The sequence below is a fragment of the Ursus maritimus genome, unplaced genomic scaffold (assembly GCF_017311325.1).
Source record: "Ursus maritimus isolate PB19 unplaced genomic scaffold, ASM1731132v1 scaffold_22, whole genome shotgun sequence".
NCBI classification, from domain to species: domain Eukaryota; kingdom Metazoa; phylum Chordata; class Mammalia; order Carnivora; family Ursidae; genus Ursus; species Ursus maritimus.
Window position 1 is genome coordinate 19,408,305 of NW_024424675.1, and position 22,182 is coordinate 19,430,486.

The 22,182-nt window shown below is 50.7% G+C and overlaps 2 protein-coding genes and 1 pseudogene across 5 annotated transcripts in view; all 3 read right to left on the minus strand.

The window, feature by feature from the left end:
- LOC121104647 overlaps positions 1–1,234 on the minus strand; it is a 1,702-nt pseudogene extending 468 nt beyond the window's left edge.
- Positions 1,235–1,498: 264 nt separating this feature from the next.
- Positions 1,499–2,789, minus strand: LOC103674386 (progonadoliberin-2). The gene is made up of 4 exons (XM_040638659.1): positions 2,636–2,789; positions 2,358–2,515; positions 1,697–1,749; positions 1,499–1,607 (listed from the first exon to the last, which is right to left on the minus strand). Exons 1-4 carry the CDS (start codon positions 2,787–2,789, stop codon positions 1,499–1,501), a joined length of 474 nt encoding a protein of 157 aa, XP_040494593.1.
- Positions 2,790–7,948: 5,159 nt separating this feature from the next.
- Positions 7,949–22,182, minus strand: part of PTPRA (protein tyrosine phosphatase receptor type A) — a 150,947-nt gene continuing 136,713 nt past the window's right edge. For all 4 annotated transcript variants that reach the window (XM_040638065.1, XM_040638064.1, XM_008703290.2 and 1 more), the window contains 4 exons: positions 14,515–14,640; positions 14,283–14,434; positions 9,344–9,479; positions 7,949–8,587 (listed from right to left, as the gene is read on the minus strand). In XM_040638065.1, the coding sequence (XP_040493999.1) occupies positions 8,513–8,587; positions 9,344–9,479; positions 14,283–14,434; positions 14,515–14,640 (489 nt within the window). In that variant the 3' untranslated portion in view covers positions 7,949–8,512. The remainder of the gene's footprint in view (positions 8,588–9,343; positions 9,480–14,282; positions 14,435–14,514; positions 14,641–22,182) is intronic.

Genomic DNA, 22,182 nt, shown 5'->3' on the forward strand with positions numbered 1-22,182 from the left:
TTTTTTTTTTTTTTTTTAAAGATTTATTTGTCAGAGAGAGAGAGGGAGGGTGGGAGAGAGAGTTCGAGCACAAGCAGCGGGAGCAGAGAAGCAGGGTCCCCCCTGAGCAAAGAGCCTCATGCAGGACTAAATCCCAGGACGCTGGGATCATGACCTGAGACTGAGCCACCCAGGCGTCCCTCCCTCTATTACTTTAATTCAGACCTCATCCATTCTTGCTGGATCACTCCTAACTGGTTCCCCTGCTTTTATTAAGTCTCACACCTGCCGCCCTAGCCCAGAATATTAACACTTTAATGACTTTATCACCCGCAAACCAAAATATGAACTCCTTGTGAAAACGGGGGTCCCTCCCACAGATGCGGGCTTACCACCACCTAGCTGCTGGAATACTTTTTGTAACAACTCTGGGTCTCTGCGCCTGCCACTCACTCTCCCTGCACTCCTTTCCCAAATCCTCTTCTGCTAACTCTCAAGACTCAAGGCTGCTCGCTCTCAGTGCACGTAGGCAGTGCCCCACTGCGCCGCGCCAAGGCGGAGTCCCCGGCCTCCGGTCCCAGCTGCGGCCCACCTGCAGCTGCAGCACTTCCTGCTCCTTGAGCTGCGCCCAGGCCTGCGCCTCTCTGGCCCGCCGAGCTTTCTCCTCCGCCTGCCGCTGCTCCTGCTCCAGCGCCTCCTGCCGCAGTCTCGCTAACCTGGGGTGGGGCAAAAGGCTGAGACTGAGCGCGGCTGGCTTTCCGCCGCGCCAGCCAGCGGCCCGGCCCGCCTCCCGGGCCACTCACCGCAGCTCGTGCAGCCGCTGGTTCTCCGCCTGGTTCCAGGCCATCAGGTCGCGGTGCTCGGTAGCATCTTGCAGCGCCTTGCGCTCTGCCAGGACCCCGGACCGGGCCTCGTGCACCTTCTTCCGCACCTCGGACGCGAACTCCAGCCTGGGCGGAGACGCGCCCAAAGTCGGCACCCTCCACGCCCGCCCGCTCCGACCCCCCGCCCACAGCACCGACGGCCACCTCCCCTTGTCACACACCACCTGAGAGGCGCACACCGTCGGCGTACGTGCCGGTAACGCCCGTCAGCAAGAACAATTCTACAGGATCCACCTGCGGCGGGGGTCGCCACGCGCCCGACCTTGACTTGGCCGGAGGGTCGTGGCGGGTCTTGCGGCCCCGCACGGCAGCACCAGCGGGGCCGGAGGCCCACCGGGGGCCCCACCCAGTACTCGCAGCGCGCGCAGCATGGCCTCGGCTCCCCCACGTCCGGCGCCGCAGGGCATCACGGGACCCGGAAGCGGCCGCGGGGCACCACGAGGACGCGTGGTCCGCGGACCCCGCCCCCACCCCTTTGGAGGCTGCTGGAGGCTCTCCGGCTTGCAGACTTCAGCGTCCGCCCCAGGCCAACTGGATCTGGCTGCCCCTCCCGCGGGGCCGCCCCACCCACCGCCCCGTGTGCCTCCCGCCGGCGGGCAGGCCCCGTCCCTCCAACCCCCACGTGGGGTAGGGTCTCAGCGGGGGTGGGCGAGGGATGGGACGGAGGAGACAACTCGAGGCAGCAGCTTCAGGGACTTCACATCTTTATTGGAGGGCGACAGGGCGCGGCGCTCTACGTCCGGTCTGCGGGGGGAGGGGGGTGATCATTCCAGCGGGCGCCCTGGTTACCTGGCCGCCCGGCTGCGACCTTGTCCGCCCCCACCCTTCCCGACCTGGTTTTGCGGAGCAGGATGCTGCCGCCAGGCGATCGGCCTGCTCTTCGGTCCTGCAGATGCCGCCTGCCAGCTAGAGGCCCCAGCTGGGGGCTCTGTAGCTCCCTGGGCGTTGTCCACCCTTAACGCGCCTCTTTTGTAAAAACCTGAGCTCACACCGACTTAATTAGGTGGTAAGTTTTTGCCTTATAGGAATTTACAACTTTCTTCTTCAGTTACTGCTCTCTTGGTGCACTTTAAATTTGCAAAATAGTAATAACCCATCTCTGCACAGCGGTCTTCTGCAATCACTGTCATTCGTAGTGCATGTCAGTGATCACCTGGTTCCTGGGGCCGTCCTCGAGACGCACTGGCTTCTCCTGACAAGAAAGCAGCCTCGAGGACCCCACTACAGCCAGTCTTACTTATGGCGTTTCAGTACAATTATCTCCACTCCACTAGTGACTTCTAATCTTTTAACATAAGTATCTTATCATAAATTGCCTAGAATTCTGGGAAATCGGAAGGATAGCAGACGGAATCCTGCTGTGTGTGCCAGGGGGTGCCTTGGCAGGGGGCGTCTCAGTGTTGTCTCATTACCCCCTCTTCTGTCCACATAGCCCCCAAGTCCTTAGCCACAACGGCCCCTGCTGGTCAATGCCAGGCCTCTCCCTGTACTTACCAGCAGTGTCTTCACCAGGTGCTGCTTCCGGCGGAGGGGCCACCAGCCTGTGGTTCTGGCCTCCCAGGGCACACTGTTCTCTGGGGGAGCCAGGGCATCGCTTGGGAGGTTATGGGCCGTCTGGTCTGGGCTGCTTGCTGCAGTGCCCAGGACCCTTCCTCAGAAAGGAGCCAAGGCTTCGGCCTGCCCACTACTCCCACCCCAGGCTCACAGTAGGTGAAAGAGCCACAGCCAGCGCCTTCTTCCTCCCACTCAGGCTGGGGAGACCCTTAACCCACCTAGGAGCCTTGGAGCATGCTGGGGGTGCTGGGCTGAGCTGGAAGCTCGTTTTCCTCCAGGGTACCAGCCATGGGACCAGTGCTGAGCCTTCGAGGATCCAGGGTGGACCGTCAGCAGCAGCAGTAGCAGAAAGCCTAGCCTGCAGCTGGCCATGGCAGGGCTGCTCCCATGGATAGTGGACAGCACTCAAGAAGAGACACTTCCATCCATACCTCCTTCCTTTTCTTTCAGGGTCCCCTTGGACAACTGGCACTTCAGGGGTGTCATTAGTGTTTCCTAATGCCCTTCCCTCTTCTGCCACTGCTCCTCATCCCAGGACTCTAGGGATCTGGACCCCAAAGGCTCCTTGGCAGCTCGCCTTCCCCAGAGCCCCCTGGGGCACAGAGGATCCCCTTCAGGGATTCCAGAGATGGGAGATGGTTGGGAGAGGAACAGAGACTTGGGTGAGGGGAGCTCTTCAAGAGCCAGGAAGTAGTGTAAGGGCATTTGGGGCAGCTGGTGCATGGCACGCTGCCTCTATTCTCTGTGGTTTGCCATCTTTCTTCCATGGCAGGTGGGGATGTAGAATGGATGTGTGGTGGTGACAGGGGCAAGTGCTTCTACCCCTTGTCCCTCCTACACTAGAGGCAGTAGGCACAGGAACAGCATTGGGGAGAGAAAGGCAAAGGGTAGCCCCCCACGCCGGGATGTGGTTCATGGGTAGAGGGACTTGGGAGAGAGAAGAGGAACAGTGTGCACACACCCAGGACAGACTTCCGTCCAGGAGCCCCAGCCCTTGAGGAGAGCAGCCTCTTCACTCACCCAGGGAAAGCTGCAGATGAGGTGGCTCCTTGAGGTGGCTCCTCCAGGCGAGTAGGACCCCCAGACAGGCAGCTCTGGGATTTATTGATCAGGTGACTCCACCCCCTGTTCCTGGTCCACACACTCCAGTGACGTCTCAAAGAGGGAGGAGGAGCAGCCTGCCACCCAACATCCTTCCCTGCCCAGTGCGTGCTCCTAGTGTATTTTTAGCCAGTGGCCCTAGGGTCGGTCACCAGACTGTTCCCTCTCCCTACCTTCCCAGGGATCTGAAGCTGTAAGACTCCTGCTGCAGCCTGGCCAGGCCCTAAAGAATCATCTTCCCACTTCCCAGGCTGCATCCTCAAGTTCCTGCATTTGGCCTACAAAGCCCTCAGTCTTCTCCGACCCAAAAAGGAAACTGTGGCCTGGAGGGGGCCAGAAAAAGCCCACTGTGCCACACAGTTGGCTGCCTGAATGGGGAACCCAGCAACCTGTGAAGAGTCTGGGGGAGACTATAAGGGCCTGAGGGCTTGTTTGCCCCACTGTAAATTGGGCTGGATGGGCACCAGGGTGGGGGTCACTCCAGATGGAGGCAGGTTTGAGTGGGGCACTACCCCCAGGTGGTTTCTCACTCCTCCCAGAAGGCCCATGAGAGGGGGCCAGTTAAGGGGGCAGTCAGTGCAGCATCTGTGGGCCTATAAATGAGCAAGGGGAGGGCAGGAACAGTTTTGCCTCTCAAGATTCCAAGCCTTCCCCTGTGCTCAACCCAGGACTATTCATGGAGTTGGGCACTGCTAACCTAGGACCCTCGAAACGTGCCCCCACCTCTCAATCTGCGTCAGCTCAGCTTTCCACCACCAGCTATTAGCCTGGGGGCCAGGGGAAGGGCAAAGGCCTGTTTACAGGGTTAATAGCCAATCTCCGCATTTCACGTATCGGCTGAACAGCAAATGCAAGTGCCAGGGTCAGGCGTGGCGTTGTGCTGGCCAGTCGTTAGGAGAGCAAGTGCGTCAAATCCTGTGGCAAAGTGGGGGAGGGGATAACATAACGGGCACCACAGTCATTGACAGGCGCCTCGACTTCAGCTGCTCAGGCAGGAAGGCACACGTGAATTTTCAAAATGACTTATCTTTAGCAGGGACCCGAAGCAATGTGTGGACTGTATATTCAGTTAAATTGTTTCAGGAAACACATTTTGTTCCTATATGTGTTGGTTAACCAAGTAATTTTTAGGAAAACATTTGTGGTTTAGTGAAAATGAATGAGTTCAATAAACTAGCTTAGTTCTGGTTTGGGTTTACAGAATGTTTTATTCGAAGTCCTGTGTTTATTTTAAAAGAGGAATGGGGTGCCTTTCTTTTTTCAGTAATTTGTGTTTTTTCCTAAAAAATCCAAACCAGAACTAAGCTTCCCAGGGGACACTGTGGTTCCATTCTGGCAACATCCGTAGCTTTTCAAGAATGTTTGTTGTCCCCTTCCACATGACAAACTCTGAAATTCATCCTCATATCCCTCTCGGCAGGACACAGAAAGCCATTCTGTAATGGCCATTCACCACTGAGCTCCAACTAATGGCTAGCCCTGAGGATAGGACTTTATCCATCTGGGAGCATCTGGGAAAGCAGGGGAGGCTTACAGCTGAGTGCTCAGGTGCTGCTGGAGCACAGAGGGGCACAAACCCCAGATCAGATGGTCTTGGTGAAGGATGACAAGGAGTTAGCTAGAGTCTGCACACGGGGCAGCTGTGGTGCTCCCACATAAGGAACCAAAACGGAAAGAAGAATCAACACAGGAACTGCCAGTGGATCCGGATCCCCGGGCTTGGGGTGGAGGGAAAGAGGTACAGAGAATGCTGGAAGGCTGCAGGAAGGGATGGTAGACTCTGGAGAGACCAGGTGAACCCCTGGGCAGGGGGAGTGTGAGACAGGTGTCTGTGGATCACCCTGTGCAGTCACTTGGCAGGAAGCACGGTATGCCGACCTGGAGCTCAGGAGGGGAGCTCAGGGTTGGAGAGGGCTGAGGGTCCACCACACACAGACCACAGGAATGCCCGGTCTCTGAGGAAGGAGAACAAGGAGGAGCAGAGGCTAGAGAGAGAGAAGGGAGGAACTAGCGGACAGAGAGTGGATCCCTGGCAAGTGGTAAGAAAGGAATCTGTGGGGATGAAGGGTGGAAGAGGGGAGAGTCTATCATAAAGGCAGGAGACTATAGGCCTGGGGGAAGTGACTTTTTTTTTTTTTAAATTAAAATCAAAGACGTGTGCATTTGGTGGTGGTGGTGGTGGAGTGCTGCAGGAAACTGAACGCCCAGGAGGGCGCTGACTTGATGAAGTGAGTCTGAGCACAGTGGGCACTGGATGCCTCGTTCCCCTTCTGAGAAATCCTCCCAGCTCTAGCTCTAACTCCAGGGGGCACAGCCGAGGAGCCGAGGGGCAGGCATTGGATGAAGCAGTCACCCCTGCCATTCCCACATGATGGTGGGGTGTGAGCCCCGATCCACTTCCCTTTAGCCTTGACTAGTTCCTGTCGGGTTTATGTCTCTTGCAGCCATGCAAGTCCTGCTTGAAGACATCTGTTTCGCAGCCAGGTGATATTTAAAATACTGGCCCAGGGGTGCCTGGGTGGCTCAGTCAGTTAAGCGTCTGCCTTCGGCTCAGGTCATGATCTCAGGGTCCTGGGATCGAGCCCTATGTCAGGCTTCCTGCTCAGTGGGGAGTCTGCTTTTCTCTCTGCCTGCTCGTGCTCTGTCTCTAATAATAAATAAAATCTTAAAAAAAAAAAATACTGGCCCAAGGAACCAAGCAAATCAGCAGGACTCAGCAGTACGTGGCCAGGCCACATGGGCGGCTGGTAGAGGTACTCAGTCCTTCTGTAGGAACCCTTGGACACACTGGTGTGTAAGCTGCTCAGCACTAGCCCTAGCAACAGGAGGTAGGCAGCCTGCTGGGAGGAAGGCAGGCAGCACAAGGCACATGATGGGCTCTCCTACAGGTTTGCCATGTAGCTTGCTGACCCGAGGCCTGCCCTCCTCCATCTGCCAGGACTCGGTCACAGAGGCACCAAAAGGTAGCCTGCAAAGAGCCAGGGTCTCCTTCCCAAACATGGTACCTCATCAGAAATCCTTCTCAGATTGCTTAATTTACCCATGGTTCTTTGAAAACCACTGAGTTTTCAGTTTATTGCCACTTGGAGTTCCTTAGTTCCGACAGAAGGACCAAGTATTTCTGACACACACTCACTTCTCAGAAACTTCCAGAGGTGGTCTGTCATGGTGCCCCTGCCTCCTGAAGATATCCTGAATATGTGGTGAACTTGGCTCCCATCTTGGAGCCACCGCATCTGTTCACCTTCTGTAGGGTTCTGAGGCCTTCTGTAATGTGGCTCCATGTGACCTTGCCTCCTTTCACTCATCCAAATTTCCAGCATCCCTTGGGTCCAGTTCAAGTCCCACTTCCGCCAACAAGCACAGCAGCAATGACCTCTTGAGTGTGCCTCCACGGCCCAGGCTGGGGTGCCACTTCTCAACTCCTGACGGACTGAGTAGCCCAGGGCCGCCCCTGCTCCTTGAGAAAGGCCCCATGGGTCATGAGACTCTCTCAGCCCTGCACTGACAGCTGTGGCAACCAGTTGACGCTCATGTTCCCATGACGAACTGCTCATGAGGATAAGAGGCAGTGAACAGACCCACCCTCCCAGCTATGCCAACTAAAGACTACATTTCCCAGCATTCCTCCGTGTAGCCTTATGACTAGGTTTTAGCCAACAGGAGTGAAAATGGAAAGCACAGCTTTTGCTTCATGTCCTTAAAAATGAAGTTGCTTTCTTTCCATTTTCTTTTTGCTTCTCCATTGGAAAAGACAGTGATCCAGCTTCAGCCATGAAGACAAATAACATTCTAAGGGACACTGGGACCACAAGATGGGAGAACACTGGGTCTCTGGACTGGGCACACCATTACAAGAGAAATAAATGAACATCCACATTATTTAAGATACAAACGCTAGACACTTTTATATAAATGTCAGGCTTGATATCAGGTTGGGATTGAAGACTCCTACCATCCTGGCCTCTGGATCTGAGGCACTTTCACATAAAAGTCCTGGAAATGTGGACAGATATAAAAGGAAATGAAAGCTATTTAATCTAGTAAGTGTGGATATAAAGACTTATCCTGGACAGAGTGACATAATCCAGACAATTTTATAGCAAAGCACGAGGGAAGTTGGGCTGGCCTTAGCCAGCTACCTCCTCTCTCTTCCATGCCCCTGTGCTAGGGAAACAGTGAGGATGCGGACCATCTTCCAGGGAGCAAGGCTGGCTGGGATCACTGCACCAAAGATGTGCTGGGAATGGAAGATGGGTCCCGGCAACTTAGCTGAGAGCTGGAGAGGCTGTGCCAGTTGGAAAGGAGTTGAGAGGATGGTGGCTTCTGAGACCAGTTGAGACCAAACACTAACAGCAGGGCCAGGAGTGGCCTAGGAGAGCTCCAGCCCTGGTCCGGCTGCCCCATCCCAGACAAAGGGAGACGCTTCCTCAGGGAGTCAAAGCTTTTATTACCTGATAATCCCTAGTGTGGTGCCAGAGATACCGCTCTGGTCCCTTTACTCCCCACAGTGGGTTGCAGTGGTGATGGGGGGAGGGTGGACAGGGCAGGGATTATTTACAGAGCAGGGAGGGAACAACAACCTGAAAGGGGTGGGGGAGAGGGGGGCACCAGGACAACCAATTTCCTCAAGAGCTCTGAGAACTTTGTGCTTTTCTTCTTGGCTGATGCTGAGCTACCTGGAATGAATTTTGTGTTCCTTCTTTAGGAAAAGATGTCTAAACCAAAGAATAATACAGCCCAATTTCCAGGCAGAGGATTTCACGATATCAATCCAAACATCACACTATTTAATTCCCCAATAAAACATTGGAAAAAGGACTATCAGTGCTAACACATTTACATATAAAATCTCCACCTAATAGGTAATAGAAGCCTATGTACCAATTTCTAAAACAGTTATAAGATATATACACAATTTTGGGTATATTAACAAAACAGAATATTACAAAATATTAAAGGCAATTTTCCTGTCCACCGGGTCTCATCACCTCTTACTTGAAGTTGGCATAATCTGAGAATGCGTCAATGTACTCCTGCACCACCTTGTAGCAGAACTCATACTGCTCCTGCAGGGCAAGCGGAGGGAGAACCAGCGTTATGAAGACAACAAGGTACCCGCACCTCCTGACACGCCTATTTTTAAAAAAACGGAAACCGGAGGGGAAGTGAATGTTTTTGGACTTGAACCCGAGTCCAGATACTGCCTGCCAGAGTTCTGACAGCATTCTCCTTCTGGGTTGAGTACAGCTAATTTTGTCAAGATGGAGGTGACCTGAGAGGAAAGATGTAGCCCTAGGCCTGCAGTGGTCAGATGTGAGTGCGCCGGGCTGGTGGACCAAGCAGGAGGGGAGATGGCTCTGTGTGGCCCACACCTCACCACGCTTGCCAGGCTTCAGGTGCCCCAGCTCTCAAAGCCTCACCAACTTGCAATGCTCTTAAAATGCATTTTTCTTTCCCCTCAGACATGTCTAGTTATCCAAGGTTCTGGGGCCCTTGTGGATGCTTATCCCTCTACTCAGTGGTTAGTGGTCACTGAGCTGGTCAGGAGTCTGAGCAGAAGAGGAGGCACTCCTGAGTCTTCCCACCCCGGGACCCGCGGAGAAGTGCAGAGCCCCGTGGGGCACCCAGGCACCCCCTTCTAGCCTTCAGAGAGGCCACTTGATTCTCTTACTGCTAACAGCGCTGTGCCCCTCTGCTCTCAGTCACCAAGGCTCATTCTATCTGGGGCACCTTGGGGAACGATGGGCCCCTGGAAGAGCCTCCCCCTTGAGATGGCCCTGACAGAGAAGGGCTGTGGATGGGTGGTGGTGTGGGCAGCATACCAGTGTCTGGACCATGTGTGGCCTCTGTAGCCGCAGGCTCTTGACGGTCTGGAAGACATCCAAAATCCCCTCCGCTTTCACCCGTTCCAGGACTGTGCTTAGGGCACAGAAGGTCCCCGTCCGTCCTGCCCCCGCACTGTAACAGAGCAGACATATCTGTTACAACCCACTGGGCTGATAAGGTGAAGACAGTGGCAATGAGCACATAAAGGCCAAGGTGGAGGCTGGTGCTCATGGGAAGGGCTGTCATCTAATGGAGATGCTGGTGTGGGGTGGCGGCAAGGGCCCATCTGCTCCTCTCCACCTAAGCCCTGTGCTCACACTGCTCTGGGGAGGAAGGGGTACCCCCGCTGCCCTTCCTGGATGTCCCACTTTGCCTGCTGAGAGACTCGCCCACAGGACAGTGGTGAAGAACCTCACACACGCTCCCTCCCACCCAGCACGGAGCCTTCATTGTCTACCTACAAATGTGTCTGAATTGCCCTGATTTGCTGCTCACTCATGTTGGGATTCTAGTCTCTTTCCTTTCCTGACAAACCCTACCCCTCTGCACTGTGTGTGTGCTGATTCTTTTCCATGCCTCTCATTTGCTTCCTAAATCCCAGGAATCCAGACTCTGACTCTGACACTATCCACTCTGTTCAATGTCATCAGTTGATTCACCAGACCCTTACTGAGTGCCTGCTGTGTGGCAGGGGCTGTGGTGGGGAACAGCACCCCCAGATAGTAAGACCTATGGTGTGGGAAGGAGAAAGAGGAATGGAGTTCTAGGCAGGGTGGTCAGGGAAGGTTCTCTAATAGGGTGTCACATGAGCAGAGACCTGAAGGTGAGGGCAAGGCCCAGCAGCTGTCTGGGGAGAAGTATCTCGGGCACGAGGCAGGATGTCTAGGTGAGGAAGCTGTGTAGCTGAGTCTGATGGATGGAAGGACTCGAAGGAAGAAAGGAGAGTGGTAGGGGTGAGGTCAGAGCCCTCAGATCAAGCTGGGCCTTAGGAGCTGTTATTAGGATTCTAAGTGATGTGGCCTGACTGAAGTTTTTAGAAGAATCTCTTAGGCTGCTGCGTTGAGATCGGGGGGAAGGGTGGGACAGGGGATGGGCTTGCCTAGGGGAGTGGCTGTTAGTCAACAAAGAGGAGGTCCATCTGGGCCCTGGACCACAGATGGAGAGGAATCAGCCAATGAGGACACAAACCAGGGGAGAAGCTATGCTGAAAGCATTCCACAGAGAAGTGAGTGGTTAACTGTGTTTGATGCTGACGAAGGTCAAGGGTGATGAGACAGAAGGATCTCTGGACTCAGCAACGTGGAGGTCACAGGTAGCACTCAAAGGGGCAGTTGAAATGGATGTGGTGGGGAGAGGTTAACCGAATGGGCTCAAAAGAGGATGGGAAGAGAGGAACTGAGGAGTAAGTCTGGACAAATCTTTTGAGAAAACAGAGAAACAGAGGGGTACCTGGAGAGGAATTAGAGGTAAGAGTTTTTAAAATATTAAGATGGGAGAAATTATAGCACATCTGCAAGATGGTAGTTATCTAGTAGTTATTCAGAGGAAAACGTGATGATGTAGGATAGTGAAGTCAGGTCCCTGAGGAGCCAAAGGGGAGGGTGGCTGAGGCAGACAGGCCCTACCACCCTCCCCCCCACCCCCAGATCTCTGCCTCCTGGTGTTCATGCCCTTATGCAGTCTCTTCCCCATGAGTGTGGACGGGATTTGTGATATGCTTCTAACCAACAGATAACAGCAAGAGTGATGAGATGTATATAATTACACGTATGTGATAACGTTACATGGCATCATAATGCCTGTCTCACAAGGAGATACTCTCTTTTGCTGGCTTAGAAGAGGCAAGTGACCACACTGGGAAGGTCCACGTGGCATGGAACTTCAAACAACAGAGGCCCTCTGTCCAGCAGCCCACAGGGAACTGAATAGTACCAACAACCAAGAGAGCTTAGAAATGGATCCTTCCCAGGGTGCCTGGGTGGCTCAGTTGGTAAAGCATCTACCTTTGGCTTGGGTCATGATCCTCGGGTCCTGGGATCGAGCCCCATGTTGGGCTCCCTGCTCCCCTTCCCTCTCCCACTCTCCCTGCTTGTGCTATCTTTCTTGCTCTCTCAAATAAATAAATAAAATCTTAAAAAAAGAGAAAAAGAAAAGAAATGGATCCTTCCCATTCGAGCCTCAGATGGGACCACAGCCCTGGGCAGCACCTTGACTGCAGTCTTGTGAGCCCCTGAAGCACGGGATTCACCTAAGATGTGCTCAGATTCCTGACCACAGACTGTGAGATAAATGTGTGTTGTTTTAAGATGTTAAGTTTGTGGTAGTATTACACAGCAATGGATGCTTAATGCAACGGGCTTCAGGGAGCGGTCAGACAAGTTATCCACTGAACAGGAGGGATGCAGGGCCCACAGCGCCAATGCAGGGGGACAGGCGGCTGGGTGCTGGGAGCACATGGAAGTTCTGATTGCTTCTCCTTTCTTAGTCAAACAGAAAACACCGTCCTCTCTTAAATATGAGGACAGAAGAGGTGCTGATGGTATCTAGATTTGAGAGGAGGTGTGAAATAATCATCTAGGACAAAAGCTGGCAAGCTTTTCTGTAAAGGGCCAGATAGAAAATATCTTAGGTTCTGCTGAGAAGACACAACATCAGTTACAACTGCACAACTCTGACTTCTTGCGTGCTGAGCAGCGAGTGAGGCAAGGAGAGCACTACGTATGGTCTCAGTTCTGTTGCTGGAGCATGAGAGCAGCCAGTACAAACACAAATGGGCATAGCTGTGTTCCAATAAAACCTTATATATAGACACCGAAATTTGAATTTCATGCAATCTACATGACATGAAATAAGTCTTTTGATTTTTAAAAAACCATTTAAAAATGTAAAAACGGGACACTTGGGTGGCTCAGTCAGTTAAGTGTCTGCCTCTGGCTCAGGTCATGATCCCAGGGTCCTGGGATCCAGCCCTGCACTAAGCTCCCTGCTCAGTGGGGAGTCTGCTTCTCCCTCTGCCTGCCCCTCTCTCTGCTTGTTCTCTGACAAATAAATAAAATCTTAAAAATGTAAAACTGGTTGTTAGCTTGCAGACCCACACAAAACCAGGTGGTAGGCCAGATTTGGCACCGGGCCCTAATATGTCCGCCATGGTCTGGAAGAGTGGAAGGTGTAGAAGGATAGCAAGGCAGCACTAAGGGCCAACCACGAGGTCAGTGGTCAGGAATGTAAACTGAGGCCTAGAACCGGTAATTTCCTTCAGCCACACTCAGCGGCACAGTGCAGATGCAGGCTAGCTAGAAAATCTGGGGTTTGCCAAGAAAGGGTGACCTACAGCAAAGGAAGTAGTCCAAGGAATCCTTTTTTTCTTAAAATTTTAGATTATTTTTAATTTTTAATTTTTTAAAAAATAATCTCTACCCCAATGTGGGGGGCTCGAACTCACGACCCCGAGTTCAAGAGTTGCATGTTCTACTGACTGAGCCAGACAGGTGCACCACCAAGGAATTTTTAACATTTTGCCAATCCAATGGGCACAAAGCCACACTGCATTGTCTTTGTTCTCATTTCTCAGAACATCACTAGTAAAGTTTAGCATCTTTTCGTGTTCACTGACGGTTTGTATTAGTTGGTGCACTTTGCCACTTTTTTCCTCAAGATATCTTTTAAATGCTTTATTTTTGTATAGGTAATAAGTATAGGTAATAAATTAGCATAGCTCAAATTTCAAAACAGTCCCAAACAACAAAAGGTTTCCTTCCTACTCCATTCTTCCCCTTCAGATGCACTCGGGGGAAAGCGCCAATGTCCTCAGGTCCTTGCTTGTCCTTCCAGAGATACTCTTATGCATATACCAACAGAAACATACGTTTTTTAAGTTTTTTATTATTTAAATGATCTCTACACCCCACATGGAGCTCGAACTCACAACCCCAAGATCAAGAGTCGCACGCCCCACTCACTCACCAAGCCAGCCAGGCGCCCCCCAACAGAAACATGTGTTCTTGCCCTATCTCCCGATTGCTTTCGTTCACAGAGCAATACGTCCAGAGGACTAACGCACACCCACTATATAAGCAGACTCCTCGTTAATTTTTGTAGCTCTGTAGCATGAGACCCATCATAGCTTATTCAGTCAGCCCCCTATTAATATGTCTAGATACTTTACAATCTTTCATTATTATAAACAGTACTTCAGTCCTGGTGATTATGTCCTTTTGGTCACTTGAAGCACATTTACTGGATACATTCCTAGAAGTTCCTTTGCTCATTTTTCTGTTTTTAAAACCAATTTGCAGTGATTTATGATATACTCTTCCTTCTCTTTTTAAGAATTTTTTCCCCTAATTATAATAGCAATACAAACTCATGGTAAATTTTTTTCCCCTAAAGAGCAATCTCAAACAACATGCCCCAAACAAAACTCGCCTCTGCCCCCCAAAACGAGTCCCCTTATCATCTTTCTTCTGTCAGTGGCAGCAATCATTACCAGTAACCCTGATTTAAACTTGGGATACACCCTACAGCCTTGACTCCTCTTCTTTCACATCTATGTTTTCAGTCTTGCTCATTTTTCTTCAAACTATTCTCAAAATAGTCTCTCTTTTCCTGTGTTTCTTAGGGAGGCCAGACCCTCAACCCACAGTGCCCAACTGGTCTCTCCACTGTCAATCTTGCCTGCTGCTCACCTGTACCCCATCACTATCCCAAATGCTCCCCTGCCCAACATCTTAACATCACTGGTTCCCTAGCACTTAATGCCAGGTTCAAACACGACGACCCTCCCTCATTATCTGGCCCTGTGCTGGCCACCACACTCGACTGCCACGTGCTCACCAGTGTATCCTGCTCTTATCCGTCTTTCCCCACTGTCACTTCCCTGGCCTGCCTCTCCTGGCTCTCTCTCCCCCTCTGAGGGCTGGGGAGAGCGGTAGGTACCTGCAGTGCACGGTGATGGGGTGGTTCCCTGACTGCTGCTGCTGCTTCTGCACGGCTGCGATGATGCTGATCATGCCCTTTCCGTCGCTGGGAATGCCCACTTCAGGCCAGCCGTGGAAGTGGAACTGCCGGATCTGCCGGCTCTTGTTCTCCTTTGGGAGAAGGGGGATCAGAGATGCAGGGCGCCCTGGCTTTTCCCCGCAGGAGGAGCCGCATCCCCCAGCCACCTTACCCTGGTGTTGGTGACCAGGAGGTCTCTGACAGTGTAGCTCTCACATTCCTCCTCTTTCTTCAGCTCCACTGTGATGTCTCCATAGGACACCACTCCATCAGAGGGCCAGTACTGGGCACACTTCTCCTGGAGGGACAAATGGGAGAGGTGAGGAGTTTGGAACACCATGTATGGTAGAGACGGGGCTGCCCTTTGAGCTGTCTGCTTCTGTCTTACGGAAGCCACCTCTTCCAGGACACATGTCATCACCAAGGTATCAAAAACTTAAGAGTGGTCATTACATTACTTAATTTCACTCCAATTAACTTCACTAGGATCCTCACTAGGACATCTACAGCTGACCCTTGAACAACACGGGTTTGAACTGCGTGGGCCCACTTATATATAGATTCTTCTGGATAAATACAGGACAGTAGTGTAAGTGTATTTTCTCTTCCTTATGATATTCTTAATGATTTTCTTTTCTTTAGTTTACTTTATTGTAGGAACACAGTATATAATACACAAAACATACAAAATATGTGCTGTTAATGTCATCAATCAATCTTCAGGTCAGCAGTGCTCAATTAATTACGTTTTTGAGGAGTCAAAAGTTACACACAGATTTTTTTAAAAAAGATTTTATTTATTTATTTGAGAGAGTGAGAGAGAGGGAGGGAGGACACAAGCAGGGGGCGTGGGAGAGGGGGAAGCAGGCTCCCCACTGGGCAACAAGCCCGATGCGGGGCTCAATCCCAGGACCCTGGGATCATGACCCGAGCTGAAGGCAGACACTTAACCAACTGAAACACCCAAGCACCCCTACAGATTTTTTTTTAGTTTGATTATAGCTGACACACAATGTTACATATGTTTCAGGGGTACAACACAGTAATTCAGCAAGTCTACACTATGCTCACCACCAGCGTAGCTACCATCTACCCCCACAGAACACTAGTACCATACCACTGACTATATTCCCTATGCTGCAGCTCTCAGCCCTGTGATATACGCAGATTTTTGAATGCACAAAATAGAAAGAGGGGCTTGGGGGGTCAGCACCCCTAACCCTCGTGTTGCTCAAGAGTCAAGTGTATATTTAAAAACTTCATTTCCTTACTGACATAATCACTTAACCTTTTGGTGTTACTTACCTATAGTCTAAGTTGCCACACGTGACAGGATCTCTGAAGAGCTCTGCCCATCACCTCAGCTGCATCTGACACTTAATGGCAGGGTGGAGGGAGAGGAGTGGAATGTTTTTGTTCCAATTCCTTTTCTCCCCTCCTTTGCTCCCTTGGGGTGTTTCTACCTCAGAGATGCTTACATATGTCAGACTGCTAATCCAAAACTGAACCCCATTGACACTGCCACCCAGCCATGGTGTTTCACTAGAGCCCAGGCCACAGCATCCTTCCATCCCTTTCCTCTTGATCTTCTGAATCTGCAATGGTGCCCGCATTTCTGTTGTTGCGAGTGAGCAGGAGACGGTTTACGGCCTGTCTCTGCTGACATCTGGCTCAATTCCTCTATAAGTATAGAGGGTGGGGACTGCCTCTTTTCCTCTTTGTCTCCCCGCACCTTGCACACTGCCTGCACGCGGTAAGCTCTCAGTAGCTGCTAAATGAATTTGTTCAATGTTTGCAGAACAAGTCACGCTACACATACATAAGTAAAACAATACAGTTATACTGTCCATTCCTTTGAAGCATTTTGGGGAAAATCTTAAATATTTCACTATTGGCAATTTTAAAATCCTCAACCATAAATGTACTTCACATTCATTGGGAAAATTACAAAAAGTGGAAAAATAAAAATCACTGATAGTCTCTTAGTCCAAATAAAATCATTACTGAAGGTCCATTTTAGTGACTCTTCTTGCTTTTCATATGTGTGATCATTCATTACCCCCTTTATAAATGACACTGACCTCATTTTAAAATACAGAATTATCAAAGTGGTGCATCTGGGAAATGTCACAGACCAGTCTTTTCTACGTATACCCACTCGGAGTCCTGAGAATGCTATGAGGGTTGGTGCTCGGGGCCCTCTCCTCAACCAGAACAGCTTTAAAAAAATTCTAATAAAGGCTCTTAAACAGAGATTATGTTGTTTTTTGGAATGTATTTTGCTACCACAGTTCCCTCCCAACACTGCCCTCACACAGTTTACCAGACAGGACTGAAGACTGGGCCTTTAAAACCATTATAAGTGCTAAGATCCAAATGGGCTTGAGAGAAATGGAGTGTATGAGCTAGAGTCATGCTATGACTAGAAAAAGGAATAGTATGGTCCCACACTTGACGGCTTTCAGATATTTGAGACCCTAGTTTGGCGGTGAGGCACAACAGAGAAAAGGGGCTGACTGGAAGAAGGCCACCACGGATACAGAGTCCTCTATTAAAACTGTGGACAGGGAGTCAGCCAAGAGTAGAAGCAAATGGGGAGCCTGCTGTGGCTAGACTAATGGGGACAACTCCCCAAGGTCATTACATGTGGTTGGGACCAAACAAGAGGTTAGTTAGATCAATGCCGTAGAGTGAGTTTCAAGGTGACACAGTTTTGTAGGTGAACAGGTAAGGAGACAAGCCTGGTAAACTTACGGGGTTAGGATTTTTTAGAAAGATTTTATTTATTTATTTGAGAGAGAGAGAGAGAGAGAGAGAGAGTGAGTACATGAGCAGGAGGGAGGAAGCAGAGGGAGAGGGAGAAGCAGGCTCTTTGCTGAGCAGAGCCTGGTGTGGGTTAGATCTCAGGACTCTGAGATAAATGAGATCATGCCCTGAGCTGAAGACAGACACTTAACCAACTGAGCCACCCAGGCACCCCAGGGTTAGGGTTTAAGGATGATACACAAAGAAGCCACACAAGACAATTATAGATATTGGACCAATGGCAGCAACTCATTCCACTCAGCCAGGTGAAGGTTACAAGGTTTATTTAGTTTAGCTCTCCAAGCGGGCACAACACAGAGGAAGCAGGATGGACTTAAAAACAAAGCCAGCTCTTTAAGAAAAAGGCAACAACTGAGGGAAACGGCAGTCCAGAGGTGCCTCTCACGGCTGTGAGGAGAGCGATGGCAGAGAGAGTGGGGCCTAAAGCAGCACTAGTTCAGGAGGCTGAGTTGAGCTGCTGGAAGGCAAGGTTTTGAGGGAGGTTTTGGAAATACTTAACAAGAGCAGCTTCAGTTTAGAGACCTATTGGGGTGACCCTCCTCTGGGCCAAAGGAGAGAAACCCCCTTCCTTAGGAGGCAGAACGTGGGCCTGAGGAATCCAGAGAAGGGGCCAGCAGTGGCTGTGCCTGCTGGTGCCCAGGGCTATGAAGGCCTGGGGATTCTGCTGAGAAGGGAGACGTGAGAGCACAGAGCTGGACACCAGGCCTGTGCAGAACACAAAGCAGTGACAAATATGGGACCCTCCCGTCAAGGAGTAGGCTGTGACCCATCTCAGAAGCCATGCCCCACTTAGCAGCTAGACGGCAGAAGGGAAGGAGGGAAAATGGAAACTAGGAGATTTAAATTAAGCAAGTGAAACTGTTAGGAAGAAGAACCCAATTCAAGTCTTGGACTAGATGTCAACATGAAAGGCTCTTAAATTTTGTATGCTGGGTACATTTTCCCTTACGAGCTCAGGAAGTCCAAAGAGGATTTCAAGGACTGACCACAGTGAGAATTCTATTTTCAAAATGATCTCTGGCTGCCCTGTGAAGAAGTGACAAAAAGTGGGTGGGAATAGAAGTGGGTAGATGGGCTGTCGGGCCACTTCAGTGGCACAGGTGAGCAGACAGTGGTTTCGAGGAGGGGTCCACAGCTGTGCTGGAGAGAGGTGGACGTGCTCAGCATATGTTAGATCTTACTGATATGGGAAGGGAGGATGATGTGGGCACCGAGGAAAGGGGAGTAATGAAGGTAACTACTAGACTTCTGACATGAACAACTGGGCAGAAGGCGGGACCACTTAACGAGATGGTAAGAGCGGGGAGGAGTAGTACGGGGAAGGAGGAAATCATAGTTCATCTGGTCCAGGTGGAGTTCGAGAACCTTAACAGTCATGTGAAGATATCAAGTGGGCACACGGATACACCAGTCCACAACTGGGAAGTGGGGGCTGGGTTAGAGTCACAGATTTGGGGACCTCTGGCATAGAGATAGCATTCCAAGCCACAGGACTAGATGAGGTCCTCAGGGCACAGTGTGTTAAACAACAGGGGGTTAAGACCTGAGTCTAGGACACTTCAATGATTAGAGGTCACCAAGGGGAGGAGGAGGAGGAGGAGGTCACAAAGAAAACAAAGGTTGCTGCCAGGCCAGTGAGTGGTTGACATCATGGAATTCCACAGAAGAAAGTGTTCTGAGGAAGAGGGAGGCATTCAGTATTTCCAATGCTGCTATAAAAGGGCCAGAAAGACAAGCGAGAAGAAACGACTTTGGAACGGCAAGAAGGCAGTCACCATTGATCCTGACTCAAGTACTCCCAGAAGGAACAGGGTGAGGAGAGAACTCGAAGAGAGGAAGCCTACTCTTCAAAGGAGCTGTGTTGGGATGGAAGGGGCGCAGAGCAATGGGATACAGAGGGAAGGAACTGTGGGTCAGGAGAGAGATTTTTGTTTTGTAAATATAGGAAATGCAAAAAGGCACAGGCTGGTTCGGGTAACACAGCGGAGAGGGAAGTGCTGATGGAGGCAAGGGAGAAGGACCACAGCAACAAGCCTGAGAAGGCAGCAGGGGAGTGAGCAGTCACAGTGGACAGGTGGGCTGTGAGGCAAAGGAACCCCCTCCCACCACAACGGGAGAGAAGGTGAGAGAATGGGTACAGATCTGAGGAGGCTGGTGGCTTGTAGAAGGGAAGATGAGCGCGTTCTCATCCAATTTCGTAAGAGAAGAATGAGCCAGGCTGTGAGATACAGTGCCAAGAAAATAAAAGACCGGGAGGAAATAACGGATGTTAGCAAGGCAAGGATGATAATAATGACAACTCATAAAAACTCTAAAGAGAGCAAGGAGGAAGGTGAGAACACAAGGGGAGTCGGGGGCTGAGGAAGTGGAGGAGTCCCTGGCTCTGGAAGAGGACTTCAATCACCTCCATTTTCACCTCAGTCTGTATTTTCTTTCTTTTTTTTTTTTTTTAAATTTTATTTATTTATTTGACAGAGATAGAGACAGCCAGCGAGAGAGGGAACACAAGCAGGGGAGTGGGAGAGGAAGAAGCAGGCTCATAGCGGAGGAGCCTGATATGGGGCCCGAACCCAGAACGCCGGGATCATGCCCTGAGCCGAAGGCAGACGCTTAACCGCTGTGCCACCCAGGCGCCCCCGGTCTGTATTTTCTGATTAAGTTTTTCTCTCCAGCTTCTCTCTTAACTCAGGCAAAAGTCCCGGCAGGCAAAGCATCTAGGGATGGGAACTGAAACTACTCTTCAAGCAACGACTGCCCTGACTTCAACAAGACCCCACGTGACTGGACTGACCCCAAGACAGTGATCGACCTGACCTTTCTGCCCACCTGCACATACCCACTGACCTTTGTCCCACAACTTCCTTATATGAACCTAGAACTATTTTCAGCACTTTGGACAGAGTCTTTGAGACATTAGTCCGCTGTCTTTCCAGTGCTGGCCTCACTGAAATAAATTCCTTTCTTGTTTCACCTCCACCCGTCTCTCTGCCTTTGGACTGTCAGTGGTGAATGGCCGAACCTGGCCTGTTTGGGAGCCCTGGAGCCGGGTGCTCTTGCGCCCTCAGACCCCAGTCTCATCTCTAGAGACCTGGTAAAGATAAAAATTTGTGGAGTAAGAGAAGGGAAGTAGTGAGGTGGGCACTCAACAGATGTTGAGCAGGGCAGGATGGGGGTGGCTGGTGTTGAGATCCCAAAGGCAGCACAGATATGGGCAATGACGAGGCTGTGATTTGAGTAGATGGCTGAAGGAGCCGAGAGGCCGAAAGACCAAGGGTAAATGGATCACCTGCACGGATACTTATGCCTTCAAGAGCAGAGGCAGGCATACGGGCCACCAAGGGGCAATAAGCCAGCTGTTAAAATCATCAGTAGCTGAGGATGGGAGATGGGAACAGGTGTTCAAGTCCAGTAACAGAATACTTGGGAATGGGGCTTTAATCTCAGATTTATGTCTTCAGGTTATGGACTCTAGATAATGATATCCTACAGAAGCTGCAAGGGAAGCTTTTGTGTCTTTTCTCCTGCTGCCTTTAAGCTCCTCCTCCTAGATAGCACCTAGTGTCTTGAATGGTCTGAGGCTGACAACAGTGATGAGAACGCACAGCTTTGTGGCAGGCATCTAATGCAATCGCTTCTACCGACTCTGGATAAGTGGAACACAACCTTGGGTTGGTCTGACCCCATGCAGAAACTGCTAGAACTGCTCTGCCCACTCGGATGAATGGTCCAACCTAAGCTATTGAGGGAACAAGCCTTACCAAGCCTGTTCCCTTATTGGTGGACCCCTCTGGTTAAGATGGAGCAGGGGAAAAAAAATAAGAAACAGGGAGCAAAGAGGATTTTAAGTTTTAATTCTTTTGGAATTTTAATGTATAGAAAATAGACAATTTGGGATTAAGACTTTTTCCTTGGACTTTAAAACCAGGTGGGGGGAGTGGTGGTGTCATGTGTAAATGCAGGCAACTTTCACTGTATCATTCAGGCTTGTGTTAGTATCTCTGGAGGCTACACTTGACAAATGGTAGATGGAACAGGAAGGGAAATCCTGTCTTACGGGGCCGTGAGGCCTTATAAAGAATGTCATTAATAGCCTGTTCTCATTTATTTCAGAAGCTTCTGGGGGCAAGAGCTGCTGCTTATTTCACAGGCCTTGCAGAGAGGCAACAGGCAGAGTGGTAGGTTGAGGGGCCTACAGGCTTACCCAGTGGGTGGGAGACTGTGTATGTGCATGGCCCTTCACCCCATCTCCACCCTTTACTCTCATCAGGTTTTTTTCAAGGACGGAAGAGCCAGATAATCCAACGGGACGAAGTCTGAGGTATTCACTGGGCCACATTTTATTGCAGGGCAGCGGGCTGAGATGATACTTGTGCTTGCCATCCCAGTGCTTCTCCCTACAATATGGGCCTGCCCATCACAGATCTGGAGGTGGGCAGTATGGGGATAACCGCATGCAGGTCCACGGTTTATCTGCACCTTCTATCCTGGCTTATTAGAGAGGGCCAGGAGGCATGCACCTAGCTCCGTAGCTCACTGGGCACCTGAACCAGTTAGGCATCTGCCTTCAGCTCAGGTCATGATCCCAGGATCCTGAGATTGAGTCCCGCATTGGGCTCCCTGCTCAGCAGGAGCCTGCTTCTCCTGCTGCCCCTCTCTAGCTACCATGAATAAATAAAAATCTTAAAACAAAAACAAAAACAACAAACCAAAAACAAAACACAGTAGCTCACTGCTCAACTGCAGAGCTGAGAACTGTGCCCCAAACCTCTCACCTCAACAGTATTGTTATTAATGATAGATGAAGACCTAGGAAGTACGTCTGTTGATTAGGGACATGACAGAAATCCGGAAAGAAGAGCTAATGAGTTAAGTGATTAAAACTGAAAAAAAAAATCTTGCATATAGAACATCAGTGTGCAAATATGTATAAAGTTGTATCAAAGCTAAACAAACTGTACAAGTACAGAATGGGGAAGGTGTAGCTAGTAACAACTAATGTAAAATACACTTAGTG